This window comes from Protopterus annectens, chromosome 10.part0 (genome assembly GCF_019279795.1).
Source record: "Protopterus annectens isolate FY-2018-M chromosome 10.part0, PAN1.0, whole genome shotgun sequence".
Classification (NCBI taxonomy): domain Eukaryota; kingdom Metazoa; phylum Chordata; order Ceratodontiformes; family Protopteridae; genus Protopterus; species Protopterus annectens.
In genome coordinates, this window is record NC_056744.1 from 393,521,652 (window position 1) to 393,538,674 (window position 17,023).

Sequence of the window (17,023 nt, forward strand, 5' to 3'; positions counted from 1 at the left end):
ACAAAAACGTTTTACCATAAAGACTTGAGCAACGGAAAGTGGAAAGGGTTGTTTCCAAACTTAAGGAGTCTGTAACTAGAAAAATACTAGAGATTATAAAGGTATTAAGAAATTTTCAGAACTTTTTTGACCAGTATAAATCAGAGAAAAGTAGAATCCAAAAAAGGCACAAAAAATCTTTATGAAAGACTTAACTGTGCCAAGCCTAGAAGATACTGAGGCTCAACAAGTAATAGCTAATATAGGAAGAGATGAGAAAAAAATGGTGATGTATACACAGTCAGCACAGAAGTCACCCTTAACAGACGGTATAGCTGAGAACATTTGGAAGTTGGGAGGAAGAATGTTAAAGATCTGGAAGATTTTGTTTAAAAATATTAAAAAGGGTGGAGGGGTGCTTGCATTGTGGGGGGGGGGGGAGCTGTGGCAACTGCATTACCCAAAGATGGAGGAGACTTTTTAGATTCAGCTTTGTATAGACACATTTCAGTGTTAAACCATAATTAAGAGTTATTGTCTATACTAGCTAAGAGAATGACAAAGATGTTGCCAACATTATTAGATATGGATCATTGTGATTTTGTGGAGGGAATGCAAACAGTTGATTACATTAATAGAACAATGATGATCCACGGTGAAGCAGAGAGTAAGAAAACACTGCTATTGTTGGTGGATCTTGGTGCAAAGAAGGCATTCAGTGGTGTCACTTGGGATTTTATGAGGGACAGAAGGGTGGCCTTTGCTTTCCCGACAGAGTAATAAGGTTAATTAGGAGGATTTATGAAGGATGGAAAGCAAGAATTAAACTGAATTGGGTTCCTCCTCAACAAAAGTTTAAATAAAGGAACAAGGCCGGGGTGTTGTATTTCCCCTTTGTTATTTGCTTTCATATTTGGAGCCATTATCTGCAAATTCAATTATGTAACTGTTATGGTAATTAAGAAAAGTTAGCTTTAGTCTCAGATGACATTATTTTGTACTTGATAAATCCAGAAAAGGATATCTTGGTGTTGTGGAATATTTTTAGGCAGTTTTAAGTCTTTTTTTATGACATTAAATAAAGACAAAACAAAGGCTTTAGCAGTAAACTGTGTACCCAATCGTAAACTGCTTCAGCAATACCCATATTTACGGGGACATGGTAAGATGATGCATTACCACTTATGGATTAAAAAGGATGCTGTTATGGCCGCAAAGGGTATGTTGGAAGAGACTAAAAAAAAAGATGATAATAAAACTGAAAAACTGTGAAATATTCTCTAACTAAATATAACCAGAAGGCATTCTTTAGTTTCATCTGTAACCTCAAAGGTAAGGCCCATATCTGCACTGAACTCATAGTTAATGGTACTACATATATAGAACTTGTGGATATAGCAAACCTGCTGGCTGACAGGTTCAGTGAAAACTTCACTCCCCTATTCTAGCCACATGTACTCTAAAGCATCCGAAACACCTGTCCCCCACATAGTATCTCTGAGGAGCAGGTCTTAAATGCCCTCTCCAAGACCAAAAAGCACAGCCTGTATGGGACAGGACAACATCCCAGGCTGTGTTATATATGGGTTAATTGGAATTATCATCACCATTGAGTATGCTTTTCGATCACAGCCTAAACACTAGCTTCATCCCAGTGGAATAGAAAACAGCTACCATCATCCCTTTTCACAAATGGGGTGCATCCTTGGATCCCAGGAACTATAGACCCATTAGCCTGACCAGCCTTTTCTGCAAGGCCATGGAACGACTCATCATGGACCTTATTAACAAAGATATAGGAAATCTCCAAATGCTCGACCCAACCCAGTTTGGCTTTGTCAAGAGGAGATCATGCCTGTTAAACTTGGTGGACTTCTTTGAGGCAGTCACCAAAGCCCTAGGCGAGGGCAAATCTATGTATACAGCCTACCTAGACTTAGCCAAGGCCTTTGGCACTATCCCCAACTTGGGCATCATTGATAAACTCACCCAGCTGGGTATCAACCCATATATTGTCAGGTGGATTGCAAACTAGCTCACTGATAGAACTCATACAGTCAAAATAAGGGACTCCACCTCCTCCAGCAGAACCATAACCAGTGATGTCCTTTTTCTATGTTGCAGTGTTCTTGCTGTGAGATTTCCTGCCCTCAAGCGACTCATATGTCAGCTTCTGTGCAAAAGTTTCATCTTAGCTGCTGCAGTGTGCGTGGGATGTCACATGTAGGGCCATAAACCAAGGGGCCTTAAATGTGACGTCTGCATGCACAATCCTCAGAACTTTTCAACCGCAGACGACATTCACATAGTACAATCGGTTCTTCACAGACGTCGCATCTTAAAGATACAAAAAAGACACAATGTAAACTCAGAATTGAAACAAAAGCAGTTCACGGACTCCACTGGCAGCAAACTAGGTTAAGGAGCAAACCCAGAAGGCTGAATTGTCACATAAAATCCTTTATTTGCTGAAAATAAAAAATCAGGTTAGCTCTTTCGTTTAAACCATATATTAAACTTCATCAGACAGTAATTTTGAAATCACTTCCTATATAAGCTTCCTGTAACACTGACTGGTGAATCAACTCATGAATATTAATAAAATGTAAACACTTCATATCATGAATATAAAACACTTATTCTAAAAAACCTCTGCCTGCCACTCTGTTGCTATCGAGCCACTAATAAACTTAAATAAAATTCATGTTAACTTCTTATATCTGTACAGTTAAAGACCACTACTGTAGCATTTTTATGTAATATACTTCTAAAAAGTGTATGTTCTATGCTCAATAAAAACTAACTATACATAGTTCTGAATGACTTCATATCTGATTAAAAACATATTAATTAGGTCACTACACCAATATCAGACGTGCACTCTTTTTTATATGTATGTAAAAAATAAATGCATATAAATATATGTATTAAATAAGTTAAATATTGAATAAATATGTAAAAAATATAAAGTATATATATATATATATATATATATATATATATATGTGTGTGTGTGTGTGTATAAAATATGTGGGTTAAAAAGTGTGTGTGTGTGTATATGTATATATATATATATATATATATATATATGTGTGTGTGTCAAAATGTGAGTAAAAGGCAATACATTTCATTAAATTTTATTTTTTGTTTATTTTTTATTGCTTTTTGACAAGTATGGGCAGTCTATTCCAGAGTGTATGGGGAGTCTCTGGGTCTGGAACCTATCCCTCCAGCATGTTGTGTTCATTGTGATGACAAGGTTTAGATCCCTGGAGCGTGTGGCTCTGAGGGATTGGGATTTCTTTAAGTGGAGCATGTCCAACAGCTCAGGGTTTGACATGGCCTTGTATGTTAAGCAGAGATCGCCTCTGAATAGACGGTATGCTACAGGGTATAGCTGGAGTTTTTTTAGATGGTCAGCATAGGGCATTTGCTTTAGACCTGTGATTCTTTTAGTGAAGTATTTCTGTGGCCTTTCCAGCTGTTGCAGATGTCTTGTGAGGTACACACCAAACGGGGCGTTGTACTCTGTAATGGGTCTAATGAGGGATGAGTTCAGTGGGACAATGACCTCCTTTTTTCTGGATGAAAAGCCCTTAGTGATGAGGTGTGCCACATAGAAGGATTTCCTGACTGTTGTGGCGATTGTGGTTATCGAAGGTGAGACCACTGTCCACCTGTGTCCCTAAGTCTCTCATCACACTTTCGGTGTTTAGTGTACTGCCACCTGTGTGGTAATTCATGGGTACATGTTTTTCCCAAAGGGGATAACTATACATTTCTTGGCATTAAGCTTGAGCCCATGGCTCTGGCACCAAGCATCTGTTTCTGTAAGGCCCTTTTGTAGAATATCCACATAATTTGGGGATTCAATAATGGCTCCCAGTTTGCAGTCATCCGCAAACTTTATTAGCCAGAGTCCCTTAGTGTTGGCCTGTACTTCAGAGAAATAGATGTCAAACAAGAGCGGTCCCAGGACTGAGCCCTGAGGTACTCCACTTGTCACTTGTCTGGAGCTGGATTTGGAGTTGGCTACTTTTACAGTCTTTGTTCTGTCAGTAAGCCAGTTGGCAACCCATCAAGTGACATAGGGATTTATACCCAGCTTAGTAAGTTTATCTGTGATTCCAGAGTGGGGGATGGTGTCGAAGGCCTTGGCGAGGTCCAGATAGGCTGTGTGGGGACCGCCTTATCCGCAGCTCTGGAGACTGATTCGAAGAAGTCATTCAGGTTCAGGAGACAAGATCCGCCCTTCAGGAACCCAAACTGGGTGGGGTCCAGTGTTTGAAGGTGGCCAATGTCTTTGTTTATAAGTTCCATGATAATGCATTTCATGCCCTTGCAGATCAGGCTCGTCAGACTGATTTGGCGGTAGTTCCCGGGATCCAAGGTGGATCCCCCCTTGTGGAGTGGGATAACTGTAGCTGTGTGCCACTCAGTGGGCACGGAGCCTGAGGTGAGGCTATGATTAAACATGGCACTTAGGTGATGTGCCAGTTCATTTTGTAGTTATGTAGTACACAGCTCGGGATGTCATCTGGTCCTATTGATGCTGTATTCTTAGCTTTGGAGAGTGCAGTTTCTACCTGTGTGGCTGTGATTACTGGAATTTGGCAGTCTTTTGGTATATATATTTTTTACATATTTATTCAATATTTAACTTATTTAATACATATACTTATGTGCTTTTATTTTCTTACATATATATAAAAAAGAATGCACATTTGATATTGGTGTAGTGACCTAATTAATATTTTTTTAATCAGATATGAAGTCATTCAGAACTATGTATTGTTTGTTTTTATTGAGCATAGAACATACACTTTTTAGAAGTATGTTATTACATAAAAATGTTCCAGTAGTGGTCTTTAACTGTACAGATATAAGAAATTAACATGAATTCTATTTAAGTTTATTACTGGTTTGATAGCAATAGAGTGGCAGGCAGAGGTTTTTTAGAATGTGTTTTATATTCATGAGATGAAGTGTTTAAATTGTATTAATATTCATGAGTTGATTCACCAATCAATCTTACAGGAAGCTTATATAGGAAGTGATTTCAAAAAATTACTAACAGCCTGATTAAGTTTAACATATGGTTTAAACGAAAGTGCTAACCTGATTTTTTTATTTTCAGCAAATAAAGGATTTTATGTGACAATTCAACCTTCTGGGTTTGTTCCTTAACCTAGTTTGCTGCCAGTGGAGTCTGTGAACTGCTTTTGCATCTTAAAGATAAGTAGCCTGTTGAGTTTCAAATTTTCTTATTTTTGACGATTGTTTTAGCTAACGCTTGGTTGTTGTAGCCTTTAGCTGATGTCAGGAAAAAAGGGAAAGTGCCAGTGTGGGTGCCAGATATCCCCATAAGGATGCCCATGACAGGTGTGTTTTTTGCCTAGGCCGGGAACACAATCACTCCTCCTGCGCAATTTGTCAATCGTTTGTGCCTAAGACCTTGCGCAGCCATCTAGCCGCGTTAAATCTCTACCTCGAGAACCAGTGCCTCAAATGGTTAGCCCTTAGGATGGATCTTGCATTGGAGGCCACACCTAAACCTTTGCGCAAGAAGGCCAAGGTTCCTAGACCTTCTTCGTCTGCCGCTCCGCTTCCCGATGCACCACCAACTGCCAGTCTAGGGGTTGAGGTGCGCTCGGAGGACCCTTCGACTGCAGCGACGTCCCTCAAGGAAGCCGTTTCGTAGCAGACTACCGTCACATCCTCGGAGCTCACTCAGACATCGACACCCATCGAGGTCGAGGGGGAACCAGTTTCGGTGGTACCTCTAGCAGGAATCCAGAATTTGGATGTGCTAATCTCCAGACCTGATGCCAGGCCACTCTCTACTTCCTCTCCAGCCAATAAGAAGCAGAAAACTAAACATACCTCCTCCTCTTCAGAAGTCACACCAGATTGGCAGGGCTTCACTCCTCTCTCATGCAGGCCTTCAGCCTCAGCCACTTCCACCCTGCCTCTTCTGAGCCCTAGGCCTTTCTCTGCTTCTTCCCTCCCATCCATAACCCCTCAGGTCAGGGAAGAAGAACATGAGTATTCTTTCTCTTGATCAGAGGAGTCCATTTCTTATGTTTCCCAGATTGCCTCCCCCAGGAATATTACTCTCCGGATGAGGAATCTGTTGAGGGGGACATTCCCCCTGAGGACATTACTTTTGGTGAGACCATCGCCAAGATGAAGGATTACTTTAAATGGGACACTTCCCAAATGACTGACACCCAAAAAAGGTACTTTAAACTGCCTCAAGTGGAATCACTCTCCCCTTCAGCAGTTCCCCCTGATGTTTTTCGTGTTTCACTGTAGCAGTCATTATATTTGGGTTATCATGCTGGCAGGTTGCCCTCACTCGGCCTAAATTCCAAAGTCTTGGGTCCTGCGTCGGTTGCTGTCGCCTCTTCCCTGATGTCAGGTCATCAGGGGTATAAACGATACAACCGACACCATTTTATCCAGTCTTTCTTGCCGCGCGGTGCCCGAAGCAGAAGCCGTTCACAAGTGCCGGTCGGCCGACTCCTGAGATTTTCGTGTTCAAGTTTCAGATCCAAAGTCTTCATTAAAAGCTAAGTACCCCGTTGGGGAAACTTGTTTCTTGCTCCAGACCGATGTCAGAAAAAGTTAATAATTGTATTTCTTGTGGGAAGCAAATACCTCATAAGGACTTTCATTCTTACTGTATTCCTTGCCTAGGCCCTGACCACGACGTGGCTAGTTGTCAGTTTTGTGCTAGATTTAACCAACGCACTATTAAGCGTTTGTACGATTTTGCATTAAGCTATTTTGGGCAAAAATTTAATTATACAATGTCATCGGACAGTCATCCGACTACTGGAGTTCATAAAAAACGCAAAGAAAAAGACAGGCAACCGAGGTCCAAAACCGACTACGAAGCTTCTCATAGGCAATTCGCTGGTTTGCCGGTTCTCAGTGAGGCACTTTCGCAGCCCCTGACACCCGCTACTTTAGAGTCACAGGCCGCTACCGACTCCCACGTGGAGTCGGCCAGGCCGCTGGAAACTCAAGGTATTGGAGCCTCGGAGATTATTCCCTCAGATGGGTCCGGAGCCGCTGAGCAGGCATCGGCTTCTGAGGGTGTATTCAGACCTAAACAATTATATATTAAACCGACTTCAAAGACAAAGACTAAAACACCTTTAAAGGCAAAGAAACAAGTTCACCAGCCACAAGGACAGGCCTCCATGCCCAAAAAACAGATGCCCAAAATGGCCGAAGACTTAATTACCTTGATCAGGGCTTCCCATCCCCCTCCTGAAAAGAGGCCTAGGCAAGAGATAGACTATGAATCTTCAGATCAGGTTTCCATTTATTCTGATTCCTTATCTGATCAGGAATATTCTCTTCCCCCCTATGAGGATTCTGATGCTGAAGAATCAATTCCTTCAGCTTCTCCTCCTGAGGACTACTCTTTTGGGGAAACCTTCCATACCACGAGGGAGCACTTCCACTGGGAGAGCCAAGATTTTTCAGAATCTAAGAAAAGACTGAGATAGTTCCTTTTACTACCTCAGCACAGGCCTCTAGCTATTCCACCTGTGTTGGACATTGTAGATGATGTGTTCTCGGAGTCTAGTCTGACCCCTGACTCTTTACCTCCAGCTCCTGTTAAGCCAGACAGATACTACAGGGTCCCTGACTCATAAATTCCTTTTCAAAAACCGTACTGCAGACCCAGAAACTATTTCTCAGGGTCCAAAAGGGGTCAAGGCTTCTACTGCAAAAAACCCTACCCCTCTGACAGGGATTCTAGGGCACTGGATAGATGGGGAAAAAAGATTTATGCATCTGCTACTTTGGCTATAAGGGCCTTAAATTGCCAGTTTCATATGCTCAGATATCAGCAATATATCATGACACTGCTTAAACAGAAAATGATGGCAAATTCTGAATGTGCAGAAAACAAAGAAATGCAGAATTTATTGCATGCAGCTGAACAAGTTGGAAAGCATACTTTGCAATGTGGGTTTGATTCTCTGGAGGCGTCCTGCAGGGCCGCTGTTATGGGCTCTGTCATTAGGAGGCATGCTTGGTTAAAGGAACAAAATCTGCCTGACCATGTTAAAGCAAAATTATTAGATGCTCCTTTACAGCATGGTACCTTGTTTGGTGTTAAGGCAGAAGAGGTGTTAAAGAAAATGGAGGACAAAGCTAAATCTATGCAAATGGTCAAGTATTTCTTACAGGTACAGCCACCTAGATTTAGCAGACACTGGCCTACAAAGAATTGGTCCTTTCCAGTCTCAGACAGACCTCAGAGGGGCAGATTCAGACGCCCTAGAGGCAGATCACAGCTACAAGAATCCTACAGGTCTAAGCAGTGGAGTGCTTCTACCTCCAAAGGTGGAGAAGACAAAGCACAATCATACAGGAAACAGTCCCAGTGACTTCCCCCTGCCTGCACCAAGCACTTATCTTCTGGCAGCACCCTTAGGGGGAAAACTAACACTTTTTTCTCAAAATTGGCACATTATAACCCAGGACAAATGGGTTCTGGGCATAGTGTCACAAGGCTACAAGTTTCATTTCCATACCCTGCCAAGGGCAAACGGATGGCCAGACCTGCCAAAAAATCAATGGGCAGAGGCTCAAAAACAAGTCACAGCTCTCATGGACATGAGGGATATTCAGCAAGTGCCACAGCAAGAGCAGGGACAAGGATTTTACTCAAGACTGTTCTTCGTACCCAGAAAGGACAAAGCATGGAGACCAATACTGGACCTATCTATTCTAAACACTTTCCTGGGATATACCAAAATTCAAGATGTTGACCTTACAGCAGCTTCTGCCCATGCTGGGCAGCAAGGCTTGGCTCATGACTTTAGACCTAAAAGAGGCATACCTGCATGTCCCAATCAGACAATCATGCAGAAAATACCTCAGATTCAAGGCTGGCTCAAAGCATTACCAATTTTCTGCACTGTCCTTTGGCTTATCTACTGCTCCCAGGGTCTTCACAAAGTGCCTAGCACCAGTAATTGCTTACTTCAGACAAAGAGGAATACAAATATAGCCGTACTTGGACGACTGCCTCATACAAGCAGAGAACAAGGACATTCTACTACAGCATCTGACGTTTGTGATAAGACTTTTAACATGCCTAGGGTACACAGTCAACAAAAACAAATCAAAACTAGTACCCTCTCAAGAGATAATATTCCAGGGTGCAAGCTTAAATACAACTGCCCAGATGGCTTATCTCACTGTAGGCAAACAAAGACAACTGACTACCTATTTCAAGGAAATGGCAACAAAGGCCCAGTTATCTGCATGAAAAATTCTGCAGGCTTTGGGCTTCATGGCATCCTGCATCTTACTAATTCCATATGCAAGATTGCATATGAGGAAAATTCAATGGTACCTAAAAAGTGTCAGGGCACAACATTGCCACAGTCTGGAAACAATGATTACTCTAATTCCCTGCCTGCAACAGGAGTTTCGATGGTGGACAAAGGCTTATCACCAAAACAAGGGACAGCCATTCTCACTACCCCCAGCCAGGCAGAGCCTAACGACGGTTGCTTCAGATTATGCCTGGGGGGCACACATGGCAGGAAGAGGCATTCAGGGCACCTGGTCCACAAACCAAAAGCATCTACATATCAATCAAAAAGAGATGCTAGCTGTTCAAAATGCCATGACAGTCTTCAAGGACCTACTTCATCCGGGACAACTACTGATAAAGACAGACAACACCACGGTCATGTGGTACATAAACAAGCAGGAGGACACTCATTCTTATCCCCTGTGCAGACAAGCCATGGCTTTATGAGGCACAGCATTGACTTACCAAGTTCATCTGCAGACACAGTCCCTGCCAGGAAAGGAAAATACTCTGGCAGATGAACTAAGCAGAAACCTCATGGATCCCTACGAGTGGCACCTGGATCCACAAGTCTTCAGCATGATAACAAAGAAATGGGGACGCCCGGACATAGATCTATTTGCCTCCCCTCAAAACAATCAACTAAAAAGATTCTGCACAAGGACTTATCACAGACAAGCTTAGAAAGTGGACGCCTTATCTTTCAACTGGACAAACCTATCAGTATATGCCTTTCCTTCACTGCCTCTCCTCCCCAAGGTATTCCTAAAGGTCAGGCAGGAGAAACCAAAAATGATTCTGATTGCCCCAGACTGGCCACGCCAGTACTGGTGTCCGGTCTTAAGGAACTTGTCCCAATGCCCAGCCTGGACCTTACCTCAAATACCTCATCTACTGTTTCAGCAAAACAATCAGATTCTGCACAGCCAACTCAGAGCCCTAAACCTGGCAGCATGGCGGATAATGTAGCCATACAAACCACACCTCTCAGTAAAGCTGTGATGGATGTCATTTTAGAAGCCAGAAGGCCTAGTACTAGAAAATCCTATGCTGGGAAATGGAAGAGATTTTGCTCTTGGAACCAAGCTCAAGGAACTGATACAGCTGTTCCAGATATTCCTCAGATTTTGCAATACTTAACTGAGATGCTGGACAAAGGCCTATCTTTTTCATCAATTAAAATCCATGCCTCTGCCATTTCGGCTAATTACAATACAGAGCCACCACTCTTTTCTCATCCTTTCTTAAGGCAGTACCTCAGAGGAGCCAAAAACATAAGGCCTCCAAGGAGAACTCCAATACCTGCATGGGACCTCAATTATGTCTTGGAAAAACTCACCTTACCTCCTTTTGAGCCAGCTGCTACTGCGGATGTAAAGTTCTTATCTTGGAAAACAGCTCTGCTTCTAGCAATAACTTCTGCAAGACGAGTTTCAGAGCTACAGGCTCTCATGGCTGTGGAACCCTTTATTATTTTTTATCCAGACAGGGTCTCTCTGAGAACAAACCCTACATTCATGCCTAAGGTGGTATCCAGTGTAGCCCTTAACCAAACAATTAATTTGCCAACTTTTTATCCAAATCCACAGAACAAGGGAGAGAAAATTTTACATTCTTTGGACGTACACAAACAACTTAGATTCTACTTGGACAAAACTAACGTTTTCAGAAAGTCAGAACAATTACTAGTGGCATATGCCACAGCATCACAAGGAAAGGCTATCTCCAAGCAGATTATTTCAAAGTGGATAGGTCACTGCATTCGTTTCTGCTACTCACATCATGACAAACTAGCGCCTAAAGGCATTAGGCCACATTCTGTCAGAGCTGCAGCCACTTCTGCAGCCTTTCTCAGGGGAATACCAGGACATTTTAGAGGCTGCTACTTGGAGTTCAGTGCCTCTTTACTCTAAATCCATGGCAGGCTTTGCCACTGCAGTTCTGCGGGGCCTCATAGCCGCTCCTAATGCTGTTTAGCTCCAGCCCCCCAACCATAGTTTTGGGACTGAACCCAAATGTAATGACTGCAACAGTGAAACACGAAGGACATAGTACAGTTGTGTACACTTACCATAAATGTAGATGTTCGAGTGTATTCACTGTTGCAGTCCTGGTTACCCACCTGCCATCCTCCTTATTTTTGCTGGAACTTATATTTACTTCTCTAATCTATACAACCTAGGTGGTGTATTTGCTTATAGATGAAGATAAAGCTTATTTTGGTGCATGTATGTTTTATTTACATAATTTTAGCCTACTCTTTTGGGGGCACCTGACATCTGGGGCAAGAAAAACGAAATAAAATGGCATAGGTTGCATCTTTTATACCCCTGATGACCTGACGTCAGGGAAGAGGCGACAGCAACCGACGCAGGACCCAAGACTTTGGAATTCAGGCCGACTGAGGGCAACCTGCCAGCAGGATAACCCAAATGTAATGACTGCAACAGTGAATACACTCGAACATCTACATTTATGGTAAGTGTACACAGCTGTACTTTCTGCCTGCTTACTTGGATGCCTTTAATGCAGCCTCTAAAGCCTCTGACTTCCAGCCTCCAGCCCCTAAGCATCCTGACCGCTTCTATAAAGTACCAGAGGACCACAAATTCTTAGTTAAGCCACCCGTGGCGGACCCAGCTGTTATTGCCACTACGGCAGATAAGCAATCTAGATTGCTGCCCTCTGCCTCCCTACTACCCATTGACAAAAGCAGTAAGTACATGAATAGGATGGGGAAGAATATGTACACTTCTTCTACTTTGGCTTTCAGAGCCATAAATTATCAGACCCACATGACCAAGTATGCCTTAGACTTGGTCTCTCAAGCCTCCTCCATGCTGACTTCCTTGCCTGACATCCCCAGCAAGATGGACATCTCATCCAAACTTTCCTTGGCCTATCAGGTAACCAGGCACTCCATAAGGTGCAGCTACAATGCTGCAAAAGCATCCACCAGGTCTGCAGCATTTGCTTCGGCCCTCAGGAGGTACTCATGGCTAAGACTCCAGAACCTCCCCGAGGACTTCAAGGCTGAAATCCTAGATGCCCCTCAGGACTACAATGTGCTGTTCAGAAAACAATCCGCTGACCTTTTTAAACAAAGAACTCTAGGACATTACGCACCTGCTGGTGTCGCCCTTACCCAAGTATTATAGGAACCACCCTGCTAAAGCCACCTTTGTAAGACATACTCCACAGCCCTCCTCTCCCAGGTCCAGGAGAGAGGCCAGAAGACCTCCTAACTCCAGATACTCTGCTCCACCACAGCAACCCAGACAGCCCTTTCAGGACAGAGGAGGCCCCAGTAATCCATGAATGCCTTGCCCACCCCCCCCCCCTCAGCCCACCTTTCACACTGTCTCCCCCTTTGGCAATCCATCACTTCAGACCAGTGGGTCTTAAACATTATCCAAAAAGGGTACTTCCTATCCTGGAATGAGAAGCCACCTAGAAGAGGCATCCCTTCCCTCCCCAAAAAACAGGCCCATCTCATGCCCCAAGTTCTGGCAGATCTTCTGCACTTAGGCACCATAGAGCCTGTTCCTCCAGGACAAGAAGGAAAAGGGTTTTACTCCCGTCCCTTCTTGGTCCCCAAAAAAGATGGCCTTTGGAGACCCATCTTAGATCTGTCCTTTCTAAACCTACATCTTCAGGTGCCTTCCTTCAAAATGCTCCCTTTCCCCACCTTGCTGCCTCTCATTCCAGCCAAGGCCTTCATGGTCACCATAGACCTAAAGGATGCCTACCTGCACATACCAATCAGGAGTTCCCACAGACAATTCCTGTGTTTCTCTGGCCCTTTCTCTCATTTCCAGTTTACTGCCTTGCCCTTTGGTTTATCCACGACCCCCAGGGTCTTTACAAAGTGCCTAGCCCCAGCCGTTGCCTTCTGCAGAACTCAAGGGATACAAATTTACCCTTATCTGGACGACATCCTGATTCTGGCAGAGTCCAGGGATGCTCTATTAAAACATCTACATTTCACCATGTCCCTTCTGCAGAACCTAGGATTCACCATCAACCTCCCCAAATCCTTTCTGATCCCAAGCTAGGAAAAGATTTTCCTCGGCTGCAGAATCAGAACAGACACAATGAAGGCCGTTCTACGTCAGGACAAGGTTCTGTCTTTAACTTCCCACTTCCAGGAAGCTCTACTATCCCGAAAGGTGACGGCAAGGCAGTTCCTTCGTCTTCTGGGTTTGATGGCAGCAACCATCCCCATGCTACCTCTGGCAAGAATGCACATGTGCAAGCTGCAGTGGTTCCTGAAGAACACCTGGTCCCAGCACCTACATCCCCTAGAGCAGGCTATCCCCCTCTTTCCCTGTCTGAAAGCAGAAATCAACTGGTGGACCCAGCAAGTGAAATTGAACCCAGGGGTCCCACCACAGCCCTCCACCCAAAGTTTTGCATACAGATGCCTCAGATTCAGGTTGGGGAGCAACTCTGGCCTCTTCAGGAGTCAGGAAAAATGGCATCCTTCTCTTCAGGCCAAACACATCAATGTCAGGGAAATGACAGCAGTTCTCTTAGCTCTGCAGACCTTCACCCCCCCCCCTTCTGGTTCCAGGGTTGCTGCAGATTGTCACCGACAACACCACGGTGATGTGGTACCTCAACAAGCAGGAAGGAACAAAGGCCTGTCAGCTGTGCAGTTTATCCCTGCTGATGTGGGACTTAGCCTCCTGGCTCATCTTAGTCCTGTAGGCGATTTACATCCCCTCACAGGACAACCACCAAGCAGACCTCTTGAGCAGGACCTCCTTGCCTCAACACGAATGGATGTTGAACAGGGAGGTTGTCTTAGACATAGACCAGTGGTGGGGTGCTCCACAAATAGACATGTTTGCCTCCCCCCAGAACAGGCAACTGCAGAACTTCTGCTTAAAAACCCGCTCCCCTCTAGCATGGAGAGTGGACGCTTTCAGCATCTCTTGGGAGGGGAAGTCCCTTTATGCCTTTCCCCCATTCCCACTGATTTAGAAAGTTCTCCTGAAAATCCAGAAGGACAAACCAAAATTCTTGTTAGATACTCCCTACTGGCCAAGGCAGCACTGGTTCCCCCTACTTCACGAACTAGCCAAGAGCAATCACTTCAAGTTACACTACAAGGTGGGCCTACTGGCACAAGACAAATGAACTCTCCTACACCCACAGGTATAGATATTGTCTCTGACTCTGTGGGTGATAAACGTTTGATTCCTTTCAGACACCACTACTCAGAGGACGTGCTTTCAGTCCTAAGGGAGGCAAGGAAACCTACCAGCAGAAAATCTTACTTGGTTAAATGGGAAAGATTTGCAAAATGGTGTCTGCTAAAGTGAAGGGACCCAAGCTCCACCAAGGTTCCCCTGTTTCTTAACTACTTGTGTCAATTGATAAAAAGTGACCTTTCTTATTCTTCTGTAAAAGTACACCTCTCGGCCATATCAGCCTGCCTAACCCTGGAATCCCCCCTTGCTGGCCAGGCTTGACATAAAGCTCTTCCTTAAAGGGAACTTGCACATGAGACCTCCTAGGAAGTCTATCTCTCCTCCTTGGGACCTTAACTACAGCTTAGAGAAATTAACCCAACATCCCTTTGAACCTGTCGGGCCTTCCTCCTTACAGATGTGTACATGGAAGACGGTCCTTCTCATGGCTATCACTTCAGACAGAAGAGTGTCAGAACTGCAGGCTCTAATGGTCTGTCCCCCCTACACCGTCTTCCACAAAGACAAGGTGTTCTTGCTAACCAACCCCTCCTTTATGTCTAAAGTGGTCAATGATCTCTCTCTTAACCAATCCGTTCATCTGCTCACCTTTTTTCCCCCTCACCCACTAATGAAGGGGAGAGGATACTGCACTCCCTGGATGTGCACAGGCAGCTTAGATTCTACCTGGACAAGACCAAGGCCCATCAGAAAGACTAACCAGCTCTTTGTCACCTTCCACCCCAGTGCCCCTGGGCAAGGCAGTCTCCAAGCAAACCATTGCATGCTGGATCAGGAAATCTATTTGCTTCCACTACTCTCACCACAGAAAGGAACCCCTAAGGGGAATCAAAGCCCATTCCACTAGAGCTGTGGGCTACCTCAAGGGCCTTCATGAAAGGCTTTGACACAGCATCCATTTTGGAAGCAGCCACCTGGGCCACTATCCACACCTTCACCAAGCATTACAAATTGGACCAGGTTTCCAGAGCTAGGACAGGATTTGCCAGAGCAATCCTTCAGGGTCTTGTAGAACCCTCTGCATCTACCATCACCCTCTCATCCTCTTAAGCTGTGGTACGCTACCACACCTAGAATACTGCAACATAGGAATAGAAGGACATAGATAGATGTCCTTCTCTTCCATGTTGGAGTATTCCTTCCTCCCCACCATTCCCCCCAGGTCTTATAACTTCTAGTACTACCTACGTTTCATTAGGTCTTCAAGTCATACACTTGTAAACAATTGGCACACCTCCTGCTGGGCCTTATTCTCTGCCTGCTGGGCTTCAAGTTCTGAGGATTGTGCGTGCAGACGTCACATATAAGGTCCCTTGGTTTATAGCCCTACGTGTGACGTCCCATGCACACTACAGCAGCCAAGCTGAAGCTTTTGTATAGAAGCCAACGTACAAGTTGCCTGAGGGCAGGAAATCTCACACCTAGAATACTGCAGCATGGAAGAGAAGGACATCTATTGTTATGGTAAGATTTTACACAACTATTCTGTGTTCCACAAGGATCGATTCTGAGACCCCTACTGTTTGGAAACTACTTCTCCAAAGTGCAGGCTAAAACTAAAGGAACGTGGCTGACAAAGTTTGCTGATGACTGCAGACTAGGCTCTATCATTAATACCCCTAGCAATGTCAGCATCCTGCAAGAAGGTCTTAACGCAGACTAATGACCGGTGCCAAAGTCATGGTCTTAAACCTAATGCAGTAAAATGTATTATCATCCCCGTCTGCAAGGGTGATGTTCCTGCAAACTACCACATCAATACCAATATCTTAAGCACACAATCAGTGGTGAGAGATCTGGGCACACAGGTTGACAGCAACCTTAACTTCGATTTCCACGTCTCCACAGTGGTAAGAAGGGCATTTTATATTGCTCATCTCATAAGTAGGTGCATTACCTCCAGAAAAAGAGGTTATAACCCCCTGTACTCTTTTCTCATCAGGCCAATAATAGAGTACAATGCTTCCTTTGGTATGTTCCTTTCCAAACTTCTGCAGCAGTTGGAGAGACCACCAAGGTTCCATACGAAAAAAGAAAATCATGGTCTTTAAGATATGTCTTATGCGGACAGACTGACATCATTGTCACTTTGCTGTGTGTCATACAGGCTATTCAGAGGCATTCTGTGTCTTGCATATAGAGCAATCTCTGACCCAGCGTTGATGGAAAATCTGCACATTCACAAGTCAAATTGCACACGGGTCACTCACTGAAAGGACCTTAGCCTGGTATATGACATCAGCAGAATTTGCTGGAGGGACCGATTTGTCTCAGACATTGCCCCACCTTTGGAACAGGCTTCCTGTTCATGTTAAATAAAGCCCCTCTTTGCCCCTATTTAAGTGCAGTTTGGACGATTGGGATGGGCAACTGGAAATTCACCCTGGGGGTTTCATATATGTCCCTTTTGGATGGGGGCAAACTATGATGATATTAGTGTCTGCTTGAACCAGACACCCTTGGAAACATGGGATGAATT

At 44.2% G+C, this 17,023-nt stretch overlaps 1 protein-coding gene across 1 annotated transcript in view; it reads left to right on the forward strand.

Moving 5' to 3' along the window:
* The first annotated feature begins 534 nt into the window (after positions 1–534).
* LOC122814162 (transcriptional protein SWT1-like) overlaps positions 535–17,023 on the forward strand; it is an 881,598-nt gene continuing 865,109 nt past the window's right edge. Inside the window, exon 1 of the mRNA XM_044086775.1 lies at positions 535–646. Coding sequence (XP_043942710.1) covers positions 535–646 — 112 coding nt within the window. The remainder of the gene's footprint in view (positions 647–17,023) is intronic.